This window comes from Pinus tabuliformis, chromosome 6 (genome assembly GCF_031772625.1).
Source record: "Pinus tabuliformis cultivar Carrire ecotype Pingquan chromosome 6, CPIR1, whole genome shotgun sequence".
Lineage (NCBI taxonomy): Eukaryota > Viridiplantae > Streptophyta > Pinopsida > Pinales > Pinaceae > Pinus > Pinus tabuliformis.
The window spans coordinates 1,532,274,347-1,532,300,335 of record NC_142292.1 but is presented as its reverse complement, the minus strand read 5'-3'; the positions used below and the strand labels follow the sequence as shown (position 1 = coordinate 1,532,300,335).

Genomic DNA, 25,989 nt, shown 5'->3' with positions numbered 1-25,989 from the left:
AATGACCTTTTCCTCCTTTTCCTTCCTTAATCCAACCCTAAGTGACTTTTGGGTGATCCCTAAATCCAATGGCTGAAATAGATTGAGATCTAGGGCTGAGATTAAATGCTCATTAAAATCTCACTTTTTATTTTTTAATTCACTCCACTTTAATAAAGACCCACTTAGTCATTTATTTCCAAAGTCACTTTTCCCTTCTAATTTTACATTGACTTTATTAAAGTCACTTCAAAATTAGACTTTAGTAACTTTATCACTTAAAGTCACTTTTAAATTAGATTTGACTTTATAAAAATTATAAAGTCACTTTAGGAGAAAAATTAAATTTTTTTGGACACTTTTCCCTAGGCCAAAGATCAAAGCCTTAGGGAACCACCTGTCCTCCGGTACCAAATTTCAACATTGGTCTCCCTATACAGGGTGCTAACCCTCTAGAGGGCTACATTGGCACATGTAAGGTGTGCGCTGAGAGCCATGGGCCTCCACAGTAGTAGACAACACTCCATATCCGCAAAGATGTTTAGAGATTGTTCGAGATTCACCTATTGGATGAGGAAGATGCACCTGGTTCACCTTTGCCTAGCCAACCCCACAGTTGTACCATGCACTTGGCAGATGACCCAAGATTTGTATGTTGATGTGGCATCACTTACACCATCATCTGAGCCCTTATGGATGGTCTACAAACATCTTCGACTTACTTGAAGACCCATGAGGTCTCTTGTGTGGTCTCACAACCATTGGAAGCACCACAGGTTTATTATGTGGAGAACAAGGGGCCAACCCCTTGTCCATTACTTTTGAAAGTCCTACTCATCATTATGGCACTTATGGACTTCATCAGGCTTATTAGAGAGCCCAATGATATGCATTATTGATCATTTGACCTCTTGAGAGACTTGTTATTTTGTTTATGAGCTAGTTTGGTGGCTTGTCACGAAAAGTTAGTTGCACATTATTTTTATTTTATGGGCTAATGTAGGCTCAAATAGCTAAATCAAACTCCTTAGAGGTGTATAAATACAAATGATAAGACTTCATTTCCCATCATCACTTGGTTTGGACTTGTATCTCTCTTGAGATTTTCGCTATTATTCACTTACATGTAAGTGGAAATTTAATGCTATTATTCTTTTACTTTGTCACATGCATTGTTAATGAGATTTTTGCTATACTAGGGCTAGTTGCTGCATGAATTTACTGTGAAATTGTGGAATGATGTTTTATATAGCGTATCTCTATGTATGGGCCATGTATGTTGAACGAATTCTCCTAGGGATAATTCTATAATCGAATTTATTTTAACAAGCCACTTCACCTTGCAAACGAAGTATATAAGCTTTTAAGGTCACCCTTATTTGCCCTAAATGACAAGCAAAGTTGATATTAGAGCCTCCTTCACCTAGAAATGAAGTCTTCATATTCTTCTTGATTCCAATCTGCCCAAAGGATTAGGCACTGGTCTACCATAAGGTGATCACTCAAAGAAACAATTTTCTTCACCTCTCCTTCTCTATTCTAGGTCTAGCCACATTAGGGGTCCTAGGGAATCATTTTCTTGACAAACCACCCATAAGAAGAATTCTTTCTCTTGGCCTCTACTGTGCTAGTGTATCTCCTAGGCCTCCTCCAAATTTGAGGAAATTCAGATGGTGGGGTTGTGAGATATCCTAAGCTCTAGCCTCGAGATTGGTTTTTGCCATAAGTTTCCCTAGGCTAGTTCCTCATAGGTATCATTTTGCACTGTCAACTGAAAATCAATTCTTTGATCCCCTTCTCCTCATTGTTTAGGTCAAGTCTATCATTGGTTTCTAAACTCCTTTCTCTTGACCTAACTTGGGTCCGCTGGTCCTTTGTGGTCCCATACCTTTGAAAAGTCAACTCCTCAAAAATCATTTGGGAAACCAAGTTCAACAAGGATTTTAGGGTTTTGGAAGCTCCTTTACAATCAACACTCCTTAATCCTAGCCCTTACATCCTCATCCCCTTTTCCTAGAAAACTTTGTACCTTGCTAAAGAACTAAGCAAGTCCCATTTTTGAGTTTCCCCTAGGAAAGGGCCTTCGAGATCACTTCACTTCCATCTTAGTTGACCTATTCTTCGTAAGTGATTCTCTATATACCGGGTCTCCTCACATCGGTGAAAGTCTGTAAAAAGTAGGAAGCTTTAGCTGTGGTGATAATGGGCTTTAGCTTCATTATTGCTCATAACCTAGCAAGTGCCCCACTTGGACCCCCTGTTAGTTTGAGCAGTAACAGGGCCTGTAGGAACCAGGGCGACGACCATGATGATGGGGTAGAGATCATGTGTTGGCTTTTACCCACGTGCTAAATGTATTTGTCTCGACCATCTTTTGCATTTTGTGGTACATCTTCCTGTTGAATGTGGCCAATTATGCTTTTATCTTTCTTTTCAACTGCATCAACCTCCGGGGCATCATTCCAGACCCGACCCAAGGTTTGGGCAAGGGGAAGGGGAAGGCTAACCTTATGTGGACCTAGTGGAGGAAGGTGGACCCATGTGGGAGAAATGATGAATGGGTCTATAATGAGTGGATGGGGAGCAATACATGTGGATGAGGGAGCGAGACCACGCAACCAAAATCAGGGTATCCCATGTAGTACCATCGCTAAAGCCCAAAGGCCAGTAAAAGAGATCCCACGGGACTAGGGTAACATCCAAAAGAGGTTTAGGGGACAAGAGCACAGACCTAGCCCACACATTCCGTTGAATCCCTCCATTAATCCATGACCAAAAGTGTCCATGATAAGCAAACTACAATACTCAATTACCAAATGACGAATCATACCTTTAGGTTCGGGAGGCCCACCTTCAAACGTACGATCATGATTGATGGATGAGGGACCACATGGATGGCTTGGGTGGCGGAGAAATGGCACAACGAGCTAGTTGGTGGTTGCCAGGGCTGCTGGCTGTCGGCTAAGGACCATCTTGGAGAAATTTTTTCTTTTAGGGATATCACCCACAAAATGGTGGATAAGATTTGGCTCCAATTGAGACATGATCTCTATCCCCCATAAAATGGTGAGTAAGATTTGGCTTCAACTAAGACGTGATCTCTTGAAAAGGTGGACAAAGCTACTCGAACGAGAGGTCATGAGAACTCCAACAATCTCTTGGTTACCGTAGACCTGTTACCTGCACATATAATAGATGAAAAACACGGGGCAACATGCTTTCGTGGCGTCTCATGATCGCACATGCTTGGATTAGACCCATAAAATCGACTCATAGAAGTAATCTTTCAAATGTAGTTTTTAAGTCTAGATGCAACTAATCTATCATGAGAAATATCATATGACATTAGTTCTAATGCAAAATGAGCATGCAATGCATCCTACCCTAACATGCATATGACGAAGCTAATATTAAGTGTAATCATAAAGCCAGTGCAACCAACATATCATCAAATCAATATAAATATGCCTGCCTACATGATTACTCATGCAGCAAATCCCAAAGCGAATGCAAACCCAAACACATGGAGGATGTTTGCAGGCGGGAGGTGGGAAAATATGGTTTCCATGTGAGTTAAGAGGAATCCCTAAGATAAGGAACACGAGTCAATCTAGAAATGTGGAGCCTTCCCTCTAAGTACACAATGGTGGAATGAATGATTATCCTTAAGAACCTCTTATCACAATCATTGCTCATAATATTGTGCTTTGAAGATGTCACAAGGTTGTGATGAGAGGGGAACGAAGGGTGAGGGAAGAAAGAGTGCAACAAATAGGTTGCTCAATGTGATGGTCACATCAGAGAGGGAGGCCATGGAGAGATCTAAACCCTGAGGGTGTATCCAAGGAGGTAAAGTATAATTAGTGAGGGGCTCTTCCTCGACACTATACTCGGAAGGGGGAAAGGGTTCACGGTCACTTGAGATCATATGACAAAGGGTGAGGGAATCACTTGATGAAGACTCAAGATGATGAACAATAGAAAAGGGCAAAGGGGAAGGTGAAGTTTCAACAGGATCCTGAAAATCCAACTCTAGAGGCTCAAGTGATTTGAATATACTCCCGGAATCATAAGGTAGGTAGGAACCTTATTGCTTTCCTCATTATAAACATCAAAGGTCGGATTCTCCTTAAAAGGAGAATCAATTATTTCCAATTGTCTTTCTTCATGTAAGGGAAAATAATAATTCTCCTTCCTAGGGGTATCGATGGATATGTCATCGCAAGTAATGCCTGGGAGAAAGGGAAAACTACTCTCAGCCTCATCCTCTTTGTCGGTATCATAAATGGGAGCACAATCAAATTGAGGCCCAACAATTTCCCATTTCTCCTTTTCAATGCGGAAATAATCTCCAATGTCATCTTTCAAGGAGCTCATGGGATCACCTTCCTCAAGGTTCTCAAAAGGAGAGTCATCAGGAGTGATATCCTTAAGAAAGGTAAGGTCAACCTCAACTTTACTTTCCATAGCCTCATCATCCCCAATACACGTGTTCTCAAAATCATCCCATTCATCATGTGGACCCAACAAGGACTCATCTTCTTGCTCATCAGACAGATCCTCAAGGGTATCTTCATCTTGGTTGGTTGACAAGCGGGACGTCTCTTCTTCCCTCTTCTCTTGAAGAACAACTGCTAAGGTATTTGTTACATGATTTTGGTAATATGCTTCTAGGAGGAGAGCATTAGTGGGGTTTTCTTTATATTCACATTTCATCTTATGAAGCTTCACCTCTTCTTCGTGCAAACGAAAGAATACTTCATTAGAATTACATTCCCTTACTAACCCCCTGCATGACCTACTATATTCATCCATTCTTTCTTGCGTGATTTGGAGGCTTAGAGGATCCAACTCTTCATCATCAGGGGAGATGTTCCTCTCCTCATCGTCATTGTCTTTCAATTCTATAACTGACATTTGCTCATCATCCTCACTCACACTTGAGCTTTCAATGTCATCCAATTGATTACCCATTGTGGGACTTTGCAGTTGACTATAACATTTATCATTGATTAGGTCAGTCAGAATATTCAAAGCATAGGTTAGGCGAGCAAGGTCAAAGAGGTGACTAGGATCCCCCTCATAAAAATCCCTCATTATGTCGAGTTGCACTTGTTGTGATCTATAAAACCCGAGCATGAGTTCCATATCCATATCTTCCACTACATTTTGATAGGATTTTGCATATTTATTGCAGTTCTTGAATGTCTTTGTCAGTGAGTTTTGCAAATGTAGAACCAAGATTAATCTCTCTTTTACTATAGTCCATTTTTTATGATCTTGCATATTAGGATTGCAATGGAGTTGCTAGGGTGAACTAAAGTGCCTTAATAGATGCTTGCTTCACCCTACAAGCATTAACTTTAAAGCTTAATGAAGAACTAGGGCTTCGTTCTTCCAACGAAGTCGCCAATAATGATATGTCAATATGTCGTATGGGGAACAAAACACATGTTTCGTGTCCCTGAAAACGGCACCATAAATGTTACCACTCAAATTAGCAGGGGATCCTAGAGGGGCACTTGCTAGGTCAAGAGCAACAATGAAGCTAAAGCCCATTGTCACCACAACTAAAGCTTCCTACTCTTTACGGAATTTCACTGATGGGAGGAGACTCGATATATAGAGAATTATGATGAAGGATAGATCAACTAAGATGGATGTGAAGCGGTCTTGGGGACCCCTTTCTAGGGGAGACTCAAGAATGGGACTTGCTTGCTTTGTAAGCAACGTATAAGGCTTTCTAGGAGAAGGGGATGAGGATTTAAGGGCTAGGTTTAAGGAGTGTGAATTGTAAAGAAGCTTCCAAATCCCTAAAATCCTTATAGAACTTGGTTTCCCAAGTGGTTTTTGAAGAATTGATTTTGATGAGGTATGGGACCACACAGGACCGACGGGGACCTAGGCTAGGTCAAGAGGAGGGAGTTTAGCAACCAATGATGAACTTGACCTAAACCGGGAGGAGAAGGGGATCAAAGAAATGATTTTCACTTAACGGTGCAAAATGAGCCCTATGAGGAACTAGCCTAGGGAAAATTAGGGCAAAAACCAATCTCGAGGCTAGGACTTGGGATATCTCACAACCCCACTGTCAGAATTCCCTCAAATTTGGAGGAGGCCTAGGAGATACACCAACGCAGTAAAGGCCAAGAGATTGAAGTTTTGCTATGGATGGTTTGTCGGGAAAATGGTGCCCTAATGTGGCTAGACCTAGAATAAAGAAGAAGAGGTGAAGAAAAATGGTTCTTTAAGTGATCACCTTATGGTAGACTAGTGCCGAATCCTCTGGGGAGATTGGAGTCAAGAAGGATATGAGAATGGACTTCGTTTCTAGGTCAAGGAGGCTCTAATATCAACTTCGCTTGTCATTTAGGGCAAAGGAGGGTGACCTTAAAAGCTTTTATACTTCATTTGCAAGGTGAAGTGGCTTGTCAAGATAAATTCGATCATAGAATTATCCCTAGGAGAATTCGTTCAACATACATGGCCCATACATAAAGATGCTATATAGAAACATCATTCCACAATTTCGCAGTAAATGCATGCAACAATTAGCTCTAGTATAGCAAAATTCTCATTATCAATGCATGTGGCAAAGTAAAAGAATAATAGCATTAAATTTGCACTTACATGTAAGTGAATATATCCAACCAATAAAATTTCCAATCATGAAGCTCCAAGATAAGAAAAGACAATCCATGCATCAAAATTCATCCATGCTCCAAAATTTCGTCCACCAAGAAGGAATAGCGAAAATCTCAAGAGAGATACAAGTCCAAACCAAGTGATGATGGGAAATGAAGTCTTATCATTTGTATTTATACACCTCTAAGGAGTTTGATTTAGCTATTTGAGCCTACATTAGCCCATAAAATAAAAATAATGTGCAACTAACTTTTCGTGACAAGCCCACCAAACTAGCTCATAAACAAAATAACAAGTCTCTCAAGAGGTCGAATGATCAATAATACATGTTGTTGGGCTTTCTAAGAAGCCCGATTAAGTCCATTAGTGCCATAATGATGAATAGGACTTCCAAGAGTAATGGACAAGGGGTTGGCCCCTTGTTCTCCACATAATAAACTCGTGGTGCTCCCAATGGGTGTGAGGGCACACAAGTGACCTCATGGGTCTCCAAGTAAGTCGAAGATGTCTGTAGACCATCTATAAGGGCTCAGATGATGGTGTAAGTGATGCCACATCAGCATACAAGTCCTGGGTCATCTGCCAAGTGCATGGTACAACTGTGGGGTTGGCTGGGCAAAGGTGAACCAGGTGCATCTTCCTTGTCCAATAGGTGAATCTCGAGCAATCTATGAACATCTCTAGGGATCCATGGAGTGTTGTCTACTGTTGTGGAGGCCCATGGCTCTCAACACACACCCTACATGTGCCAATGTAGCCCTCTAGAGGGTTAGGACCCCGTATAAGGAGACCAAACCCAAAATGGAGACCACCTGCCAGGGTTGCGGGGGAGTGCCCGCCCCCTCTCGCTCCCGCTCCCAATTCGCGCTCCAAGTGGGAGCAGCTCCGGATCGCCTCGGGAGCGTGCTCTCGAAAACCCTCCCGAGGAGGGAGCGTTTTCGGGAGTGCGTTCCCTAAAAGAAAGCTCTCCCTGCCTTTTTGGGAGCGTTTAACTTTTTTTGCAATTTTTTTTTGAAGTAATGTTCCAAATGCAACTTTTTTTTCAAAGAAACAAATAAGTTTTGAGTGGGGCAGCTTATGATCAAGCCTATGGCCCTAGTATTGATATGCGATTCATGGTAATGTTAAATTCTTAATGTAAAAGTGACGTTCTCCTTGATCTTCATTTTCATCCTTTTACTTAAATTTTTAACATTACCATGAAATGACTCAGGATGTTTGAGAGTGGTTCCGACCTCATTGGATTTCATATGGAGAAAGTAGAATTTTAGATTTCATTCAAAATCCAGTAGACTTATCAGTTTTTCAGGATTTCAGGATTGGAGGATTGCAATGTTTCCATTGAATTTTGTCATGTATTAGGGTATGGAACTCGTATTTAGTCAAGAGCACCAATGCCTCTATGTACCTTGATGTTAGTGACATTGATTGTCGAACTCCTTTATCATGACCCTCCTAAAAATGTACGCATCAGTCAAACAAAATCTTGACTTGACATGCTATGCTTTTTTTGTCTTCTGTTAATGCTTAGAGGGTGATATTAATGACAAAGATCCCTATACAAATCCAGAGGTAATGACAAAGATACCTTTGGATATTAATGCTTAGAGAGTGATATTAATGACAAAGATCCTGATTTTCCAACAAGACTAAAAAATTAGACATTTCTCGTGGCGGCAAGAGGCCCAAGCATAAGCAATAGATAATAGATTTACTTGTCTTTTCTAGTTTTTAGTAGTTTTTATAACTATTGACTCTTTCATATTTATTATGATATTTTTTTAAACAATATATAACAATTTAAGTTTTAAGTTTGAAGTTGACAATTATAACTCATTAGTAATGAATTATGAATATGATGCTTCATGAAAGTTGAAAGTTGTTTCACTTCATGTTAGATATTATTTGTTGTAATGGTTACACTTAGCTTACAAGTACAACTTTGGTGATCAATGATGATAAATGTTATATATTGAATTTTGAAAGCTTGAAACTTTAATATTGATGAATCATGAGACTCAATATGTTTATGTTACTATGTTACTAACTTGTGGACGTGGTTGATGAAGATTATAACTTCTAGATGATTATTGTTATATGGTTCAATCTATGTTTTTAATGTTTTTTATATCTAATTCATCATTCTACATGTTTTTGTTGACATATATGCATCAAAATATAAAAAATATAAAAGATATATATTATATAAAAAACGCTCTGGGATTCGCTCCCAGACTGAGAGCTTTTGAAAATGTTGCTCCCGCTCCCAAGTAACACTGCCACCTGCAATTCTACATAAGATCCAATGTGTCCCCTAGCCTTCTAGTACAAGAAGTCATCAAAGAAATCGAGTAAAATAGCGTACAAACCATGGACAACAGATGTGGACTTCATAATGACACGCCCTTCCATAGTGGGCTTTGGCATGTGCTAATGTCTCCAAACTCCAAATGGGGTTAACCAAGTATCCTATTAGGTGGTTTCTACTTCTAAAGGGGATAGTATGTCCAAGGTACATCCTTTAAAGGGTGGTGGCATGTGATAGAGAGATGAATGGAGTAGGGGATGAAAAGGGGTAGCCCTGGGCCACATGCTGGGGTACAAGGGTAGCTAATAAAAGGGAAGCCCACACTTGGGTATATAAAGTATAGGAGGGAGAAATCGTGGTACATGAGGTGCCCCGACCTTGATTTTTCCACCCTTTTTTATATGCCTTTTGCCTTTTATGATTTTTCTTTAATTGACTGCTTGGGGCTCAAGGGATAAGAGCATGATGTGTGAGATATAGCAATGGATACCCCCTTTAAGGTAGGGTGGTTCATTGCCCACCAGGGGTTGGGACAATCATGGGTTCCTAAATGATAAACGAGGCTCATCTAGGGCTTGTAGTAACCAGGGTGATTGCCATGATGATGGGGTAGAGCTCATGTGTTGGCTTTTGCCCATGTGCTAAATGTGTTTGTCTCGGCCATCTTTTGCATTTTTTGGTAGATCTTCTTGTTGAATGTGGCCAATTGTGCTTTTATCTTTCTTTTCAGTTGCATCAACCTTCGGGGCATCATTCCAAGCCCAACCCAAGGTGTGGGCAAGGGGAAGGGGAAGGCTAACCCTATGTGGACCCTGTGGAGGAATGTGGACCCGGGTGGGAGAAATGATGAATGGGGCTAGAATGAGTGGAAGAGGAGTAATATATGTGGATGAGGGAGTGGAACCACACAACCAAAATCAAGGTTTCCCATGTAGTACCATCCCTAAAGCCTAAAGGTCAGTAAAAGAGATCCCACAGAAGTAGGGTTCAAGGGTAACATCCAAAACAGGTCTAGGGGACAAGAGCACAGACTTAACACACTCTTTCCGCTGAATCCCCCCATTAATCCATGCCTAGAAGTGTCTATGATAAATAAACTACAATACTCAATTATCAAATGACAAGTCATACCATTAGGTTCGAGAGGCCGACCTTCAAACATACGATCATGACAGATGGGTGAGGGACCACATGGCTGGCTCAGGTGGCGGAGAATTGGCATAATGAACTAGTTGGTGGTTGCAAGGGGTTGGTGGTTGCAAGGGATTACTGGCTGTCGGCTTAGGACCATCTTGGAGAATTTTTTTCTCCTAGGGATATCACCCACAAAATGGTGGGTAACAAGGTCCCCAAGGAGTTAGCCTCCCCTCCCCCTCGTCCACACCTTGGGTCGGGCCTGGAACGATGCCTCATAGGTTGATGAAGCTAAAAGAAAAAAGCATAATTTTGCCACTCTCAACAGGAAATGTACCATAAGATGAAAAATATGGTCATGGCATACACATTTAGCACGTGGGCAAATGCTAAACATGAGCTCTACCCCTATCATTATGGCCAGTACCCTGGTTCCTAGGGTCCTTCGTATTGACCCATTTTATCATTAAGGAACCCATGATTGTTCCAACCCCTAGTGGGCGATGAACTACCCCACCTTAAAAGGGGTATCCACTGCTATATCCTACACATCATGATCTCATCCTCTTAAACCCCGAGAAGTTATAAAAGAAAATCAATAAAAGGAAAAAGGCATATGAAAAAGGGTGGAAAAACAAAGGCGGGGGTAGCTCATGTACCACAATTGCTCCCTCCTATATTCAAACATCCAAGTGAGTGCTTCCCTTATTATGGCTACCCTTGTACTGTAGCATGTGGCTTGGAGCCTTCCCCTGGTGCCCCATTCCATTTCACTACTATATCAAATGCTACCTACCAATTGATGGATGTACCATGGACATGTCACCCCCTTTAGAGGTAGAAACCACTTAATAGGTTCCTTGGTTATCCCCCTTATTAAGCTTGGAGACACCTGTACATGCTAGAGCCCACTATGGAAGGGCATGCCACCATGAAGTGTCCACTTGATTCCATGATTTGTAAGCTCTTTTACTCGATTACTCTAATGATTTGTTGTACTGGGAGGCAAGGGGACGTATTGGATCTTATACAATATTACAGGTGGGTCTCCATTGGGGGTTTGGTCTCCCTATACAAGCTCCAAGCCCTCTTGAGGATCATATTGGCACTTGTAGGATGAGCGTTGAGAGCCATGGGCCTCCACAATAGTAGAGGGCAGATTGCCACTTCATGGATCCATTAGTACCATTCATTGATTGCTCATGTTCCGCCTTTTTGGGTGAGGATGATGCACCTGGACCACCATGACCAACCAACTTCACTCTTGCGCCACACACTTGGCAAATGTTCTAGGGCCCAGATGAGGATGTGTCTCACCATGGGAGACAGAGGGAGGGCTTATGTCATCATTCTAGCTTTTACAAATGGTGTATAGGCATTATCGATCCACTTGGAGACCCATGAGGATGTCATTGTGCCCCCACACCCATTTGGGGACACCACATTGGATTTGCTTGAGTATTAAGGGGCCACTCCCTTGATCCCTATGTTTGGAGCCTATTTTCTCACATTGGCACACTTTGGACTCCACTAGGCCTCCTCAATGGCCCAACGACTCATTATATGTATTATTTTCCCTTTTAAGAGGCTTCATCTTTGTATTATTGAGCTATCTTGGTGGGCTTGTCACGATGTCATTGTTGAGAATACAATAGGGCAATGAATATGTTATTTCTCTTAACTTGATAACTGCTTGTGTTACCTTTTACTTATTAGCTTTGTTCTTTATTATTCCAATGTGCAATACATCAAACAACTACCAAAACAGTGAGAATAGTGACATAGTATATACGTTGAAAGCCAGGGCCAAAACCCATCCTCTTGAGGGGAAACCTCTTAAATCTCTTCTTTATCTTTCAGATCTTTCAATTGACGAATACCATGACCTAGACTCAAACAAATACCCTCCAAGATCAAGTCTACCACGGCCTCCTGCTGCAACCTCTTCGACCTCCTAGTAGATTCGAAATTTTGCTCCCGAACAACTCCCGCTGCTTCTCTAGGAGACTTCGATCTCCCTCTAATAGCCTTCTTCTTTACTTCGCTTGCCTTGACTTGAGTCCTAGGACTAGTAATGCCCTAAGACCTTCGCTTGGCTTCCCTTCCCTTCTGCTTCCAAAATCAAACCACTAGAGATCCCAACGTAGAAACCTTAACTTCGATATTCCCAAAGAATAGAATAGGCCTAGAAACACTTCGACTTCTTCGACCTCCTCTTCTTTTGCTCCTTCGCGTAAGAGATGAGTGAGTGAGTGATCCAAATGGAGGGCGAGTTCTTCTTATATATAGGCTTCTTCAAGGTTGGACGTGGCTCTTCATGTAGGCCGACTTGACAGCTCATTAGGCCGACTTGATCTTAGAGGTATTTTGACACTTTAAAGACAAAATAATTTTTTCTTTACAATTTACAATGTGTCCATAGGGTCTTCAATATATGACAATGACTCCTATACCTAGGAAAAACCCTAGAAGCACTAAATGGGTGCTTGACCTATAAAATAAAAGGACTTGAGCATGAAACCCATGCTCCAATAATAATAATAATTTCTTTTTTCATTTTATATTTACAAGAATATATCTCATACTTATGAAGACTGAATCTAGTTACACATTTTTCAACACTCCCTCTTAACTAGGGAGGTATTCATAAGAGGTACATGGTAATTCTCAATTTGAATAGATCTCACAAGAAGAGTCGGATTGGTAACCCATCTGTCTAGCATCATATTAACCAACATTGTCACATAACAAGGCCTTGACTAACAACTCTATCTCTCCACAAGATCAGAGCACAATGCTGGCGAGACCAATGATGTATAGACACCATCATCATTGTCTCCCAAGGTACATACCCCACCGGGTGTTCACAAAGTATGACCTCCCATTGAACTATTCTTATCTTGGGTAGCTAATCCTTAAAGAATATCGGTCCGCAACTACTCTTGTCTTAAATGTCGTACCTCATTCTCAAGGAGTATCGAATTCCAGATGGTTACCCAATCCTCCATTCTTTTTTCCCAAGTGAAGACAAGAATGTAGTGTCTATCTGTCCCTCTCAATTAGGGAGGACAAATCCACCAAACCAAGCTTGTCCCTTAAGTATACAAGCTTCTTTTTCGGAAGTGATTTCGTCAATATGTCAACTATCTGTTCATTAGTGGAGATATACCATAGCTGCAACACACCATTTTGTACTAGCTCTCAAATATAGTGATACTTGATGTGCTTTGTCTTTCAATGGAACACTGGATCCTCAGACAAATGAATACAACCGGTGTTATCACAAAGTATCATTGTAGGGTTCATTGGTCCTTCAAACAAGTCGGATAGCAGCTTCCTTAACCATATTGCTTCCCTGCTTACTTCACATGCTGCAACATATTCAGCCTCAACACTACTCAAAGCAACGGTGTCTTGCTTTTTGCTCATCCATGAGACCATGGAGGATCCTAAATTGAAACATCCTCCTGTAGTGCTTCTACCATCCCATTCATTGCCTCCCCAGTCGGAATTTGTATAACCAATCAATTGGACATCATTCCTTCTATCATATTTCAGACAGTAGTTGATGGTTCCTTGCAGATATCTCAGAATATGCTTTGCTGCTATCCAATGATCATGCTTCGGCTCCACTTGGAATTGACTGAGTACATTTACTGCAAAACATATGTTTGGTCGAGTATTCACCAAGTACATAAATGAGCCAACAAGTTGTTTATACCTGGAAGGATCCACAGGGCTTGATTCAGAACTCCTCAGTCTCTTCAAGTTTGTGATCATCAGAGTGGTCATAGGTTTACAGTCCATCATGTCGAACTTCTTTAGAATCTCGATCACATACTTTCCTTGACCCAAATAGATTTCATTCGGTCCTTGCTAGACTTCTAGTCCCAAACAATAATGCATCATCCCAAGATCCTTCATGTTAAATTCTACTGCCAGTTGCCTCTTACATTCTTCAATTCGACCTTCTACACCTATCAAGAGAAGATCATATACATACAGAAGAATAATTAAAGGTTCATTATAAAGGTTTGAGTCAACAAAACTTTTTGTGAAGCCTATTCTTTGTAGGTATGCATCCATTCTAGCATACCATGCCCTTGGTGCTTGCTTGAGGCCATATAATGCTTTCTTTAATTTGCAAACATATGCCTTCCTATCTTTGACTTCGAACCCCAAGGGTTGTTCTATGTAGACTTCTTCATCTATAGTGCCATTCAGAAACGCAATCTTGACAACCATTTGGTGGATGTTCCATCCCATCGATGTTGCTAGAGAGACTAATGATCGAATCACTGTATATCTTGCTGTTGGAGCAAATGTTTCTTCATAGTCGATGCCTTCAAGTTGAGAGAACCCTCTAGCCACAAATCTTGCTTTATCTATACTTCCATCAACTACATGCTTGATCTTATAGATCCACTTGGAAATAACCACAGATTCGTCTTCGGGCCTAGGTATGATCTCCCAGACCCCATTCTTCATTATAGATTGATACTCTTCATTCATGGCATCCTTCCATTCTCGATTTTCTATGGCCTATTCAAAGGTGGATGGTTATGCTTCTATTAATTTTGTCATGTATGCAGCATACCCAAAATATTTCTTAGGTCTCTTACTTTCTCTAAATGATCCTTGTGCTGCCCCATGACCTTCTGCATCAAGTAGGGCGGAATTCAACCAATTAGGTCTTTTCCTTGTTTCGGGAATGACCACGGGTTGAACAAGTTCACTTGGCCCTTCTTCTTCATGGTGTGATCCTTCTCCTTCCTTGTCAACTTCCTCTTCAAATATCGGAAGTTCTTCGTCATTAGAAATTATGGAAAGTTCTTTTGACTTCTTGAATGCTAAACTCTCATCAAATATGAACTAACTTCAATGTGATGTCCATCTTTCATATAGATTCTATAGGCCTTTGATGAGTTACTATACCCAAAAAATATTCCCTTCATACTCGAAGGATCTAGCTTCTTTCTTTTGTCCTTTGGTATATAAATATACACAGGACACCCAAAGATTCAGAGATGATTTACAGATGGCTTCTTCCCAGTGAACACTTCTTCCAGAGTCTTGTTATCTAGAGATCTGTGAGGACATCGATTTTGAATATAGACCGCTGTCTTTGTTGCCTCTCTCCACAAAAACTTAGGTAGATCTTGATTGTGTAACATTGCTTTTACACTTTCTTCAATGGATCTGTTCTTTCTTTCTACGACTCCATTTTGTTCCAGATTGTATGGGACTATCAACTCTTCCTTAATCCCTAAGTCCTTACAGAATGCTATAATCTCTTTGGATGTATATTCTCCTCCATTATCAGATCTCAGTATCTTGATTCTTCTTTCTGTAAGGTTCTCTACTTCAACCTTGAATTCTTGAAATTTTGTAAATACTTCATCCTTGGTTTATATTAACTAACCCCAGGTTTTTCTTGAATGATCATCCATGAATGTGACATAGTATAGATGGCCTCCAAGAGATTTTGGAGTCATAAGGCCACACACATCAGAGTGAATGAGATCTAAGGTTTCTTTCGACCGCGAATCACTGCTTCCAAATGGTCTCTTGGTATTCTTGCCCAATGTACATCCCTTGTAGACACCTTCATGATGCTCCTTCAAATTCGGTATTCCATCTACTATGGAATTTAAGGTTGGAAGTATTTTGAAATGTGGATGACCAAACCTTCGATGCCAAAGTTCACATGGACTAATCTCAGTGTGAACAAGGGCTTGGTTTACGGGATATATTAATATGTAAAGCCTTTGTTCTCGGATGCCAATAACTTTAGCTTGATCTATGCTTGAGTCTTTTGCCAAACAACTTCTTTTCCATCAACGAAGGCTACTCTATCTCCTTTATCTCCTTTATCTTCTAAACTTGAAATAGAAAGTAAATTTTTGTGGAAACTTGGAACAAATAGAATGTTGTTGAGGTGGATGTTGCTTCCATCCTTGAGTTTTATGGAAGTTGATTCAATGCCCTTCACCAGATAGCTTTTGTTGTCTCGAGTCTAGGTCTCTTTCGCACTTCCTTCTTCGGCGTCTTTCTTCTGCTTTCTTTGCATGAGATATGAGCGAATGAATGATCCAAATGGAGGACGAGTTCCTCTTATATGTAGGCTTCTTCAGGGTGGACGTGACTCTTCATGTAGGCCGACTTGACAGCTCATTAGGCCGACTTGTTCTTGGAGGTATTTTGACACTTTCAAGACAAAACAATTTTTCTTTTACAATTTACAATGTGCCCATAGGGTCTTCCGTATATGACAATGACTCTTATATCTAAGACAAACCTGAGAAGCACTCAATGGGTGCTTGAAGTTGAGCATGAAACCCATGCTTCAATAATAATAATAATTTCTTTTTCATTTTACATTTACAAGAATACATTTCATACTAATGAAGACCGAACCTAGTTACACATTTTTCAACAATGTCTTCGTCTTGGAATGTACTAGAGAGAGTCGAGAAGAGACCTTCATCTCTTTCATTGATTGATGCTTTCTTTGAAGAGAATAAGAACCTCCATGCTTCCTTGATACCTTTCTTGAGATGGCTTGCAATTTTCTTGATGAACTTCTTCATTGTAGAGGAGATCTTCATGATGCCCTTAGAGAACCAAAGCTCTAATACCATGTTGAGAATACAATAGGGCAATGAATATGTTAATTCTCTTAACTAGATAATTGCTTGTGTTACCTTTTACTTATTAACTTTGTTCTTTATTATTCCAATGTGCAATACATGAAACAACTACCAAAATAGTGAGAACAGTGACATAGTATATAGGCTGCAAGCCAGGGCCAAAACCCCTCCTCTTGAGGGGAAAAACCGTAAATCTCTTTATCTTTCAGATCTTTCAATTGACGAATACCATGACCTAGACTCAGACAAATACTCTCCAAGATCAAGTCTACCATGGCCTCTTGCTGCAATCTCTTTGACCTTCCAACAGATTCGAAATTCTGCTCCCTAACAACTGTCGTTGTTTCTCTAGGAGACTTCGATCTCCCTCTAATAGCCTTCCTCTTGACTTTGCTTGCCTTGACTTGAGTCCTAGGGCTAGTAAGATGCCCTAAGAGACCTTCGCTTGCCTTCCCTTCTCTTCTGCTTCCAAAATCGAACCACCAGAGATCCCAACGCAAAAACCCTAACTTCGATCTTCCCAGAAGAATAGAATAGGCTCAGAAACAATTCGACTTCTTCGACTTCCTCTTCTTCGCACTTCCTTCTTCTTCTCAATAGAGATGAGTGAGTGAGTGATCCAAATGGAGGACGAGTTCTTATATATAGGCTTCTTCAAGGTTGGACGTGGCTCTTCATGTAGGCCGACTTGACAACTCATTAGGCCGACTTGATCTTGGAGGTATTTTGACACTTTAAAGACAAAATAAATTTTTCTTTACAATTTACAATGTGCCCATAAGGTCTTCAATATATGACAATGACTCTTATACCTAGGACAAACCCTAGAAGCATTGAATGCTAAAATAAAAGGACTTGAGCATGAAACCCCATGCTCCAATAATATTAATAATAATTTCTTTTCTCATTTTATATTTACAACAATACATTTCATACTTATGAAGATCGAACCTAGTTACACATTTTTCAACAGTCATGTTGCTATTGTACATTATTTTATTATTTGGGGCTTGATTAGGCCATTTAGGCTATTCGAACTCCCTTATGGATTGTATAAATAGATGGGAGGCTCATTCATTCCTCTCATCATCACTTGGATTGGATTAGTATCTCTTGAGATTTTCGCACTTACTTTCTTGGACAAAATTTTTGGAGTTTCTTGATGCACTATGATGTTTGGATTTTCGATATTGTCTTTGGAGCTTCTTGCTATGCAAACTTGGTGAATGGATCTACTCTTTCTCTCTCTTGTAAGTGAAGTGTAATGCCATTCTTACTTGTCTAATGCATGGTATTGTTATCATTGTTCTAGTATGGGCCAAAATAATGCGAAATTCTTCTTTAAGCCTTGAATAAATGATATATTGTATGCGTTTCTCTTTTTGGGAGACGGTGAATGTTCCTAGAGGCACCTAGTAGGTTAACAAGCCTCGAAACTTCATCTCCTTTGCAATTTGAAGTGTAAAATCCTAATTACCTAGTTGTTGCACCTTGAAAGGCTAGCAAAGATCATTTAGGGCTCGATAGCTTAAGAAAATTATCAGTCTAGGTGTATCTTGACTCAATTAAGCCTAAGAAGTAAGGCACTGATCCTCACATCCCCCTTGGTGGTCAAAACAACCTCTCTTTTCTTCATCTCTTCCAATTCTAGGTCTAACCCTAGAAGATCTCCTAAGGTATCAAGTGAAATTTCTTGTAGCCATCAAAAGTCCTTGATAATCTGTCTAGAACTGCGTTGGGATCTTCTCAAGGGGCCCTCTAATTTTGAGCTCAATCCAATAGTGGAATTCCGAGATATCGCAAGCCCCAGCTCAAAGATTGTTCTTCTCCCTAGTTTTCCTTGGGCTAGTGTTCTCACTTGGATCATTGCACTTGAAGTTCAAGAGAAAAACATTCCTTTGATCCTGTTCTCCTCCCTAACCTAGTCAAGCCCCTCTAGCATTAATCAACTCCACACCCCTGACCTAGTTGGGGTCCACTAGGTTTCTTTGTGGTCCCACCACTTTATGACTCAAATTCTACAAGGATTACACATAAACCATTTCTTTAGGATTCTTATGCCTAGGATACACCGTGTCAAGTATTAATCACCAAACCTAGGTCTAAGTGTCCTCATAGCCCTTCTAAGAGAGCCATCTATCTTGCTTTCATAGCAAGCAAGCCCATTACCTAAGCCTCTCTTATGAATAGGCTTTAGGAATGAATCCTATCATTGATCTATCTATCCTCGTGATTCCTCTAATATCGAGACTCCTCCCATCAGTGAAAGTCCGTAAGGCGCAGGGACCTTTGGTTGAGGTGACAGTGGGCTATCGCTCCATTGTTGCCACTTGGCCTAGTAGTTGCTCGATAGGATCACCTCCTAGGAACCCTGCTAGTTTGAGGAGTAACAGTCCATACTCATTGCATCCAAAGCATTGAATCTTGGACATATCTTGCTTTCCTTTGGACTTACCAAACTAAACATTCTTCTTCTGATTGGACTTTGGAATAAAGGCTTGAGATCTTTCATTTGATTCGGTGTCATCCTTTGCCTTTATTCTAGATTCTTCCAAGATACATTGAGTCCATAACTCATTAAAAGGTGTAGTATTCTTCTTTGAGTAGATACTGCTGAAGAATCTAGGGCAAGATAACATTAATGATTCTTCTAACTATGATAACTGCTTGTGATGATTTTTACTTATTATGATTATCTTCTTCTTCATATTATTATTGTGTGTTCTTCAATCATCAAACAACTACAAAACAAGAAGATCAACAAGATACAAGTACACAAGATGTAGGCTCCAAGCCGGGGCAAAACATCTCCTCTTGAGAGGAAAACCCTTCAATCTCTTATAGATTCTTTATTGATGAATACCAAGACCTTTGACCAACACTGAAGCCCTTCCAAGACCAAGATCAACTTCTCAATAATGTGCTTGCTTTATTGCTTTCCAAACCCAACAAAATCTCTTCCGGCAACACTTCTTCGACCTCCAGCCACAAATTTTCGGCCCTAACTGCAGATCTGCAACTTTGGCCCCCCGGCAGCAGTTGCTACTTCGCACGTGTGGACTAGAACTGCTTCTTCTTTGCCTCCAGCTACCTCGCTTGACCTAATTTGACTTCTGGATCTAGAAGGGGACTTTGTTGGCCCTTCTTTCAGCCCTTTTTCATCAGATCAAACCCTCACAAGGAAACCCTAGCCAAACAACAGAAACCCTAGCGAAAAGCTGCAAAATTTCAGCCCTCTTCTTTGCACATGTGGAGAGAGAGAGAGAGAGAGAGGGACCCAAAACACTTCTTCTTCTTTTGCCTCCTTTGTTGCGCTTTTCTGCTTCTTCCTTTGCATGAGAGAGAGGAATGAATGTTCTCAAATGAGGTCGCACTGTCTCCTATATATAGTTCTTGCAGGGGTACAAATTCTAGCTTCTAGGCCGACTTCGCAGGCTAGCAAGCCGACTTGGTCTTGGAAGGCTCAGTAAAATACAAAAATAATTCTTTTACAATTTACAAGATGTCCGATGGGGCCTTCATATTATGACAGTGTCCCTATTTGAATTCTTGACCTAGGACAACCCTAGAAGCACTTTTAATTAGTGCTTGACCTATAAAACAAATTTCTTTGGCAAGAAACCCAAGCTCAATAATAATAATAATAATAATAATTTTTCTTTCTTTTACAAAATACAAGAATCAGAAGTACATTTCATTTTTATGAAGACCGAACCTAGTTACACTTTCTTCAACAGATACTAGTTGCAAAACTGCTCCAATCAAGTGGCAAAACATTTAAAACACAAATAGTCATTTCAGAATTGGAAACAGTTTCCCCAAGCCCTTGTAACTGATCTCTTATTTGTGAGATCTTCATAAGATAAGTGGTCATGTCTTCATCCTTTGACTCCCTTATTCTATATAGTTGATTCTTCAAGGATATCTTTTGGCTTGATGTACTTATAGAGTACAACTTTACCAATTTGTCATACATAGCCTTGGATGTCTTTAAATCAACAACAAAAGGAACAAGATGAGATGATGATCTTTAATGGATTCAACAATGATCCTTTGTGCTAACTCTTGAGTCTTCTCTTTGTCTGGTACAACTACTTCTCCAAGGACATATTCCATGACTTCGTTCTCTGTGAGTGCCAAGTCCATCCTCTTTTTCCATGCAAGGAAGTTCGCTGATCCAACGATCTTGTTGCTTTCCTTGCAAAATGTAGCTATATGATCTGCAAAATTGAGACATAGAAGACAATGTAACACACACTTGTCAACAGAGAGTCCTCCTTCTTGATGATGTCTCCAACTATCTTGATGGTTTCAAGACCTTTAAGGAGACTTCAAAGATGCCCTAGAATGATGAATTCTAGGATCAACTTTTAAGAGTGGATGATGATCTCAAGGTTCTTTGATGCTTCCTCTTCTTTAAGATGATGTACTTGAGAATCTTCAACAAGAGCTTATCCTTCATTCCTTCAATGAGAGCTTGATTCTTCTTGAGATGATTAAATCCTTGATGTAGTAACCTTCCTTCTAGGTCAATAGGTCTTCTTCTTTCCTTGTGTCCTTTTGCAAATGATTCCCTTGACTAGCAATCCCTTCTAATGACAACAAGTTTCATGATATTTTCCAATATTTTTCTAAACATTTCCAATAAGTTATATTCTGGACCATCAGTGATAAATTTAGTGTTAAAATTGGCAACTAGGGCCAGACTCCATGCGGGTCATCTTATTTATGGCAGCTGATATTTTTCTTGGATCCCTCTCATCGAGAGGTGTAGGATTGATCTAAAGATCATCTGATTCCTATAAGTATTCATGGAGATATGAATTTATTTGTGTAATGGGACAATTCGTCAAGGTCGGCCAACAACCAAATAATCCCCACATATGCTCAACGTTTTAGCATAAAAGGAGGTGACTTGAGAGTCATTTGCACACACTTCACTCTTGATTTCTCTCTACTTGTTCTGGGGTTTAGTGGAAGAGAAATCTAGGAGAGGAAGCCCTAAACGTAGAAGGTAAGGATCCCTAGCATGAGACCTACACGCTGCCCTATACGCTGGTCTCTACAAGCCCTAGACGCAGTCAAGAGGGAGGCCTATCACTGCTTCTATACGCTGCCTAAAGGAGCCTAGCCACAGTCCAAGGATGGAGATATAACACGGTGGAGGAGGCCCTACTCACTGCCCTTATACGCAGGTCTAATCTGCCCTAGCTGCAGGTCTATTCAGGTGACTGGATTGTTGGAAGGAGGGCCGAGAGGGCAGGCTGCTAGGCCGAGTAAAGGAGGAGCATAACGCTGGAATTTGAGTGACTGTTTGGGCATGTTGAGGAGGCCGAAAGCTACAGCAAGCTAGGCCGCAGGCCATAGCAAGTTGTTGGAAGTATTGTAGGGCTGCGTTGAGGTGGACAGACCCTCAAGAGGACAACGTGACATGGAGGAGCCTCTCCTAGGTTGACCGCAGCACTAGAGGGCTAGTATTGCTGACTAACAGTGGGACAACAGTGCTAGTAGTGTGCAGCATGGTGCAGCAATGTCACAAGGCACAACAATGCCACTTGGGACAGCAAGTGGCAAACATAGTGCAGCAATGCCACATAGGACAGCAATGCCACATAGGAGCAGCAAAAGCACATTGGGACAGCAGTGGCAAGCATGGTGCTGCAAGGGACAGCAGCATGGTAAATGGGACAACAAGCTATGACATGTTACAACAATGTTACAATGGGACAGCAGCAATGGCATGGTGCAATGATGGCACAACGGGACAGCAGCAACAGCAAGGTGCAGCAAATGCAATCATGGTGGAGCATGGTAGATGGGACAGCAAGGACATGGTGCTTGCATGGGACAACAAGCAATCATGGTGCAGCAGTATGAGCAGTGACAACATTGTGATAAGGGGCAGCATGATGTGAAATGCTACAGCACAATGATGGGCATCATGACAATGTGAAGTGTAGCATGTTGTGTGCAACACTTGCTAGTATAGTACAGTGATATTAAATGCTACAATGAGATGCAGCATGATGGGCACAGTAAGGTACAGGATGAGGCAGCACTGGTAAGTGCAGCAAGATGATAAGGTACAACAAGATGTTGCAGTACCGGAAGGTGCAGCAGTATGATGTGTGCAACATGGTAATGAGGTCCAACATAGTGATGATGGGTGCAGCACGATGCAACACAGTGAGGTGCAACATGATGACGAGGTGCAGCACAATGATAGGTGATGGAGTCACCTTGGAGAATCAGTTGAAGCAGCATGTCTTCAACTGAGTTCAGCTACCTCATGTATCATCTTCTTAGAGATGATCTATGCTATTATAAGTCAAAGTGTTGACTTTTGTTGTAAATGTACTATCTCTCTCTCTCTCTCTCTGCTGAATTATTGAATAACATATAAGAAGAATTGATCAAGGGTTTCCCCACATTAGGGTTTGTCCCTGGCTAGTGCCACATCTTGTGTCCTCTTGTCTTGGCTTGTCTTCTGCGATCTATGTTTATGTTCTATCTGCAATTTACTTTAATGCTGATGTGATTGCTAATCTGGAAAAGATATTGAGCTAACTATAAAATTGAAATGAATTGCTCTAAGCATAGAACATACCTAAAATTAACATTCACCAAGATGATAAATGTGACATTGTTATTGCCTATTATAATGATTTTCCAATTGTAAATGTTGACTAGTTTTATAGTTTATAACGGTTTGATTTTGAATTGTATTGACATGGATAACATATGCACAAAATGCAATATTTTGATGACAAATTATAGAGCCTAAATCAAAGAGTGCAAGCATGTGCAAATTAAGAAGCTGAGTTTTCACTGTTCATTATGATGCAGTTATAATTATGGCCCTCCAAAGGATTATCACCTATTGTGATACTTCTCTATTTGTAAATGTTGATCTGTTTTATGGGTTTTAATGGTTTGATTTTGACTTGGCACGAGTTGGTCTAATATATGGATGACAGCAATTTTTGGCAACAAATCATTATGAGCCTAAACCAAAGAATGCAAGTATGGTGCAAATTAAAAAGGTGATGTTTCTCTGATCATTGATGCAGTGGTGGGTTAGCATGGCATGAAAGAATTACTGTGGACATGTTGGCAAGGACTTTGAAGGGTGAAACTAGACTTCAAAATCCAGTAAGGAAAACTTTTGACACAAATCTTCAAAAAAATATTCTTGAATCCCTGAAAGAGAAGATTCTTGCAGGGCTGCAAACATCAGAATTCAAGGAGAAAGAAAATTATTTTATCCAGGTTCATTTTACGTTTAACTATAATCTATTCCTATAATTGTTTAACAGAACGTTCTTCTCAACAAATTCTTTCAATTGCAATGCTCTGTTTAGATCCTTGTGTTGTCCAAATTCCTCATTTCTTGTCATAAGGTTTTCAAATTGATAAGGTTTATTTGTGCAGGTGGAAGATAATTTGCGTCCTGATGTTATTTTGGGACTGACATGTGTAGTGAATAGTGAAGATGGTGGAAAACTGAAACTAAAGAAGGTTTGCCTCTACATTACATAATCTATATCAAGCCATGTGTTTTCTATTTGCATAGATTTTGTATTGAGATTTTGAAATGTAGGTTGTTTAAGAGTAAAAGAGGTTTTAATCTGTAAATATTGATTTGAGAGGAAAGTATTTTGACATCAATGGCATGTGTGGGTGGGCCACTTTCTTTTGTAGGTCTTTATGAACTTCCTTTACTCAACTTAAACAATGAAATATGTACAGATCCATGGACAATTTTTAGTCTAGTGAATGCCAAGGTTGATAATTTTTATTTTTGTCTTTTTGTCATGCATTTCTAAATTCTAATATATCGTGGAGAAGAAAGAAATTATATTAATGTCCATAGATGACCATGTTGCAATGGATGGGATTTCAAAGCACAATTTGAATTGCTCAATGTCTCTTAAGGCCCGAGGTTAATTAGAAAAAACACAACATATGTTGGTTAGGATTGGATCATTATCTTATTTTCCATCTATCTTGATGTTTTTAGAGTGGTAAAAATTGGAGTTAGTTTGTAGGGTCATTTTAACAATGGATCCCAGTTTGGAAAATTGGGGTTTAAACCCTTCCAGATCCTTTTTGAGGCATCAAACAATATTTTTTGGGTTCAAAACTTTTCCGCTTTAATGTCTGACCTCAGTACGCTGATCTACACTCAAAGACCTTTCCAATGGTGCGAGAAGAACGTCAAATAGAGTTCGTATGCAAAAGTTACGCCTTGCAGAAGTAGACTTACCATTTTGACCACCATGGTATGAGAGGATGCCACGTCAACCTCTGTTACTCATGCATATGGGTCTAGCCACATGTAAACTTTCAAGAAGTCTCTAGAAGCTCTAAAATCATAACTCTAGTTGAGGGTTGAGGGAGTCAAATCTTACTGCTAGTTGTCTATCAAGCTATGTTAAATACTAAGATGATAGGAGGAGTAGGGGTTCCATTATATGCTATTGTATTTTGTTACATAATTGAGGAGAGCAATTGGTAGTGGGAAATTAGAGAGCATAATAGAGGGGGTTTAAAGTTTTGTAGTAGCCTTATAGGCCATGTCTCAGGTAAATCCATAAAGAGTACCTCCTCCTTTGTACTTGCACATTTTCATACTATAGAAAATTAGAGCAAAGCAACCTCACCTTCTAGCTAGTTCTCCTTTTGTAAGGGTTTTCGAAGTCAAAATTTGTGTCTATTGTGGATGGTGTGTGTATTTTTGTCTATTCTATATTTTTGGTATTTTAGCTATTTCATTCAATTAAGCAGAAGATCAACTAACTAAAGAATCTGAAATGAAAGAAAAAAATCTACCTACATAGTATAGATTTTTGTAATTTTATTAGATTTGTTGTGTCGGACTGTTCTAGTGGAATATTCACAACAAGTTATAGTTCTATTGTATCAACTACAACAACTCCTAAATTTTCGACACCCTAAAATTTGGAGCCCCTCATCTTGAAGTTCTCAAAAAATGCATTACGATGGTTTTCCTAAACTTATTTGGCCCTAAGGTTCTTATGAGTCTTTTTTGCACTTTAACTTTGCCTAAGAAACCTTGTTGCAAAATTCTGCGATTGACCGCACCACTAAGTCACATTGCAGACCCCTACAAACTGCCATTGCATATCGCAGTACAAACCCATTTCTCTCCTAACGATGCGTCTTGCGATTGCATGTTGCCTCACTGCAAACAAATTCGTAGTACCGAAAACTAAATTGCGACTTTGTGGCTATTTACTTGACTTGCGGTAA

General features: G+C 40.2%; 1 protein-coding gene across 3 annotated transcripts in view; it reads left to right on the top strand.

Annotated features, from left to right (window-relative positions):
• LOC149264567 (uncharacterized) overlaps positions 1–25,989 on the top strand; it is a 162,474-nt gene that overhangs the window by 89,612 nt on the left and 46,873 nt on the right. For 2 of the 3 annotated variants that reach the window (XM_089428414.1, XM_089428405.1), the window contains exons 3-4: positions 23,787–23,985; positions 24,148–24,234. In XM_089428414.1, the coding sequence (XP_089284540.1) occupies positions 23,787–23,985; positions 24,148–24,234 (286 nt within the window). The remainder of the gene's footprint in view (positions 1–23,786; positions 23,986–24,147; positions 24,235–25,989) is intronic. The other variant, XM_089428421.1, reaches the window with a different exon arrangement.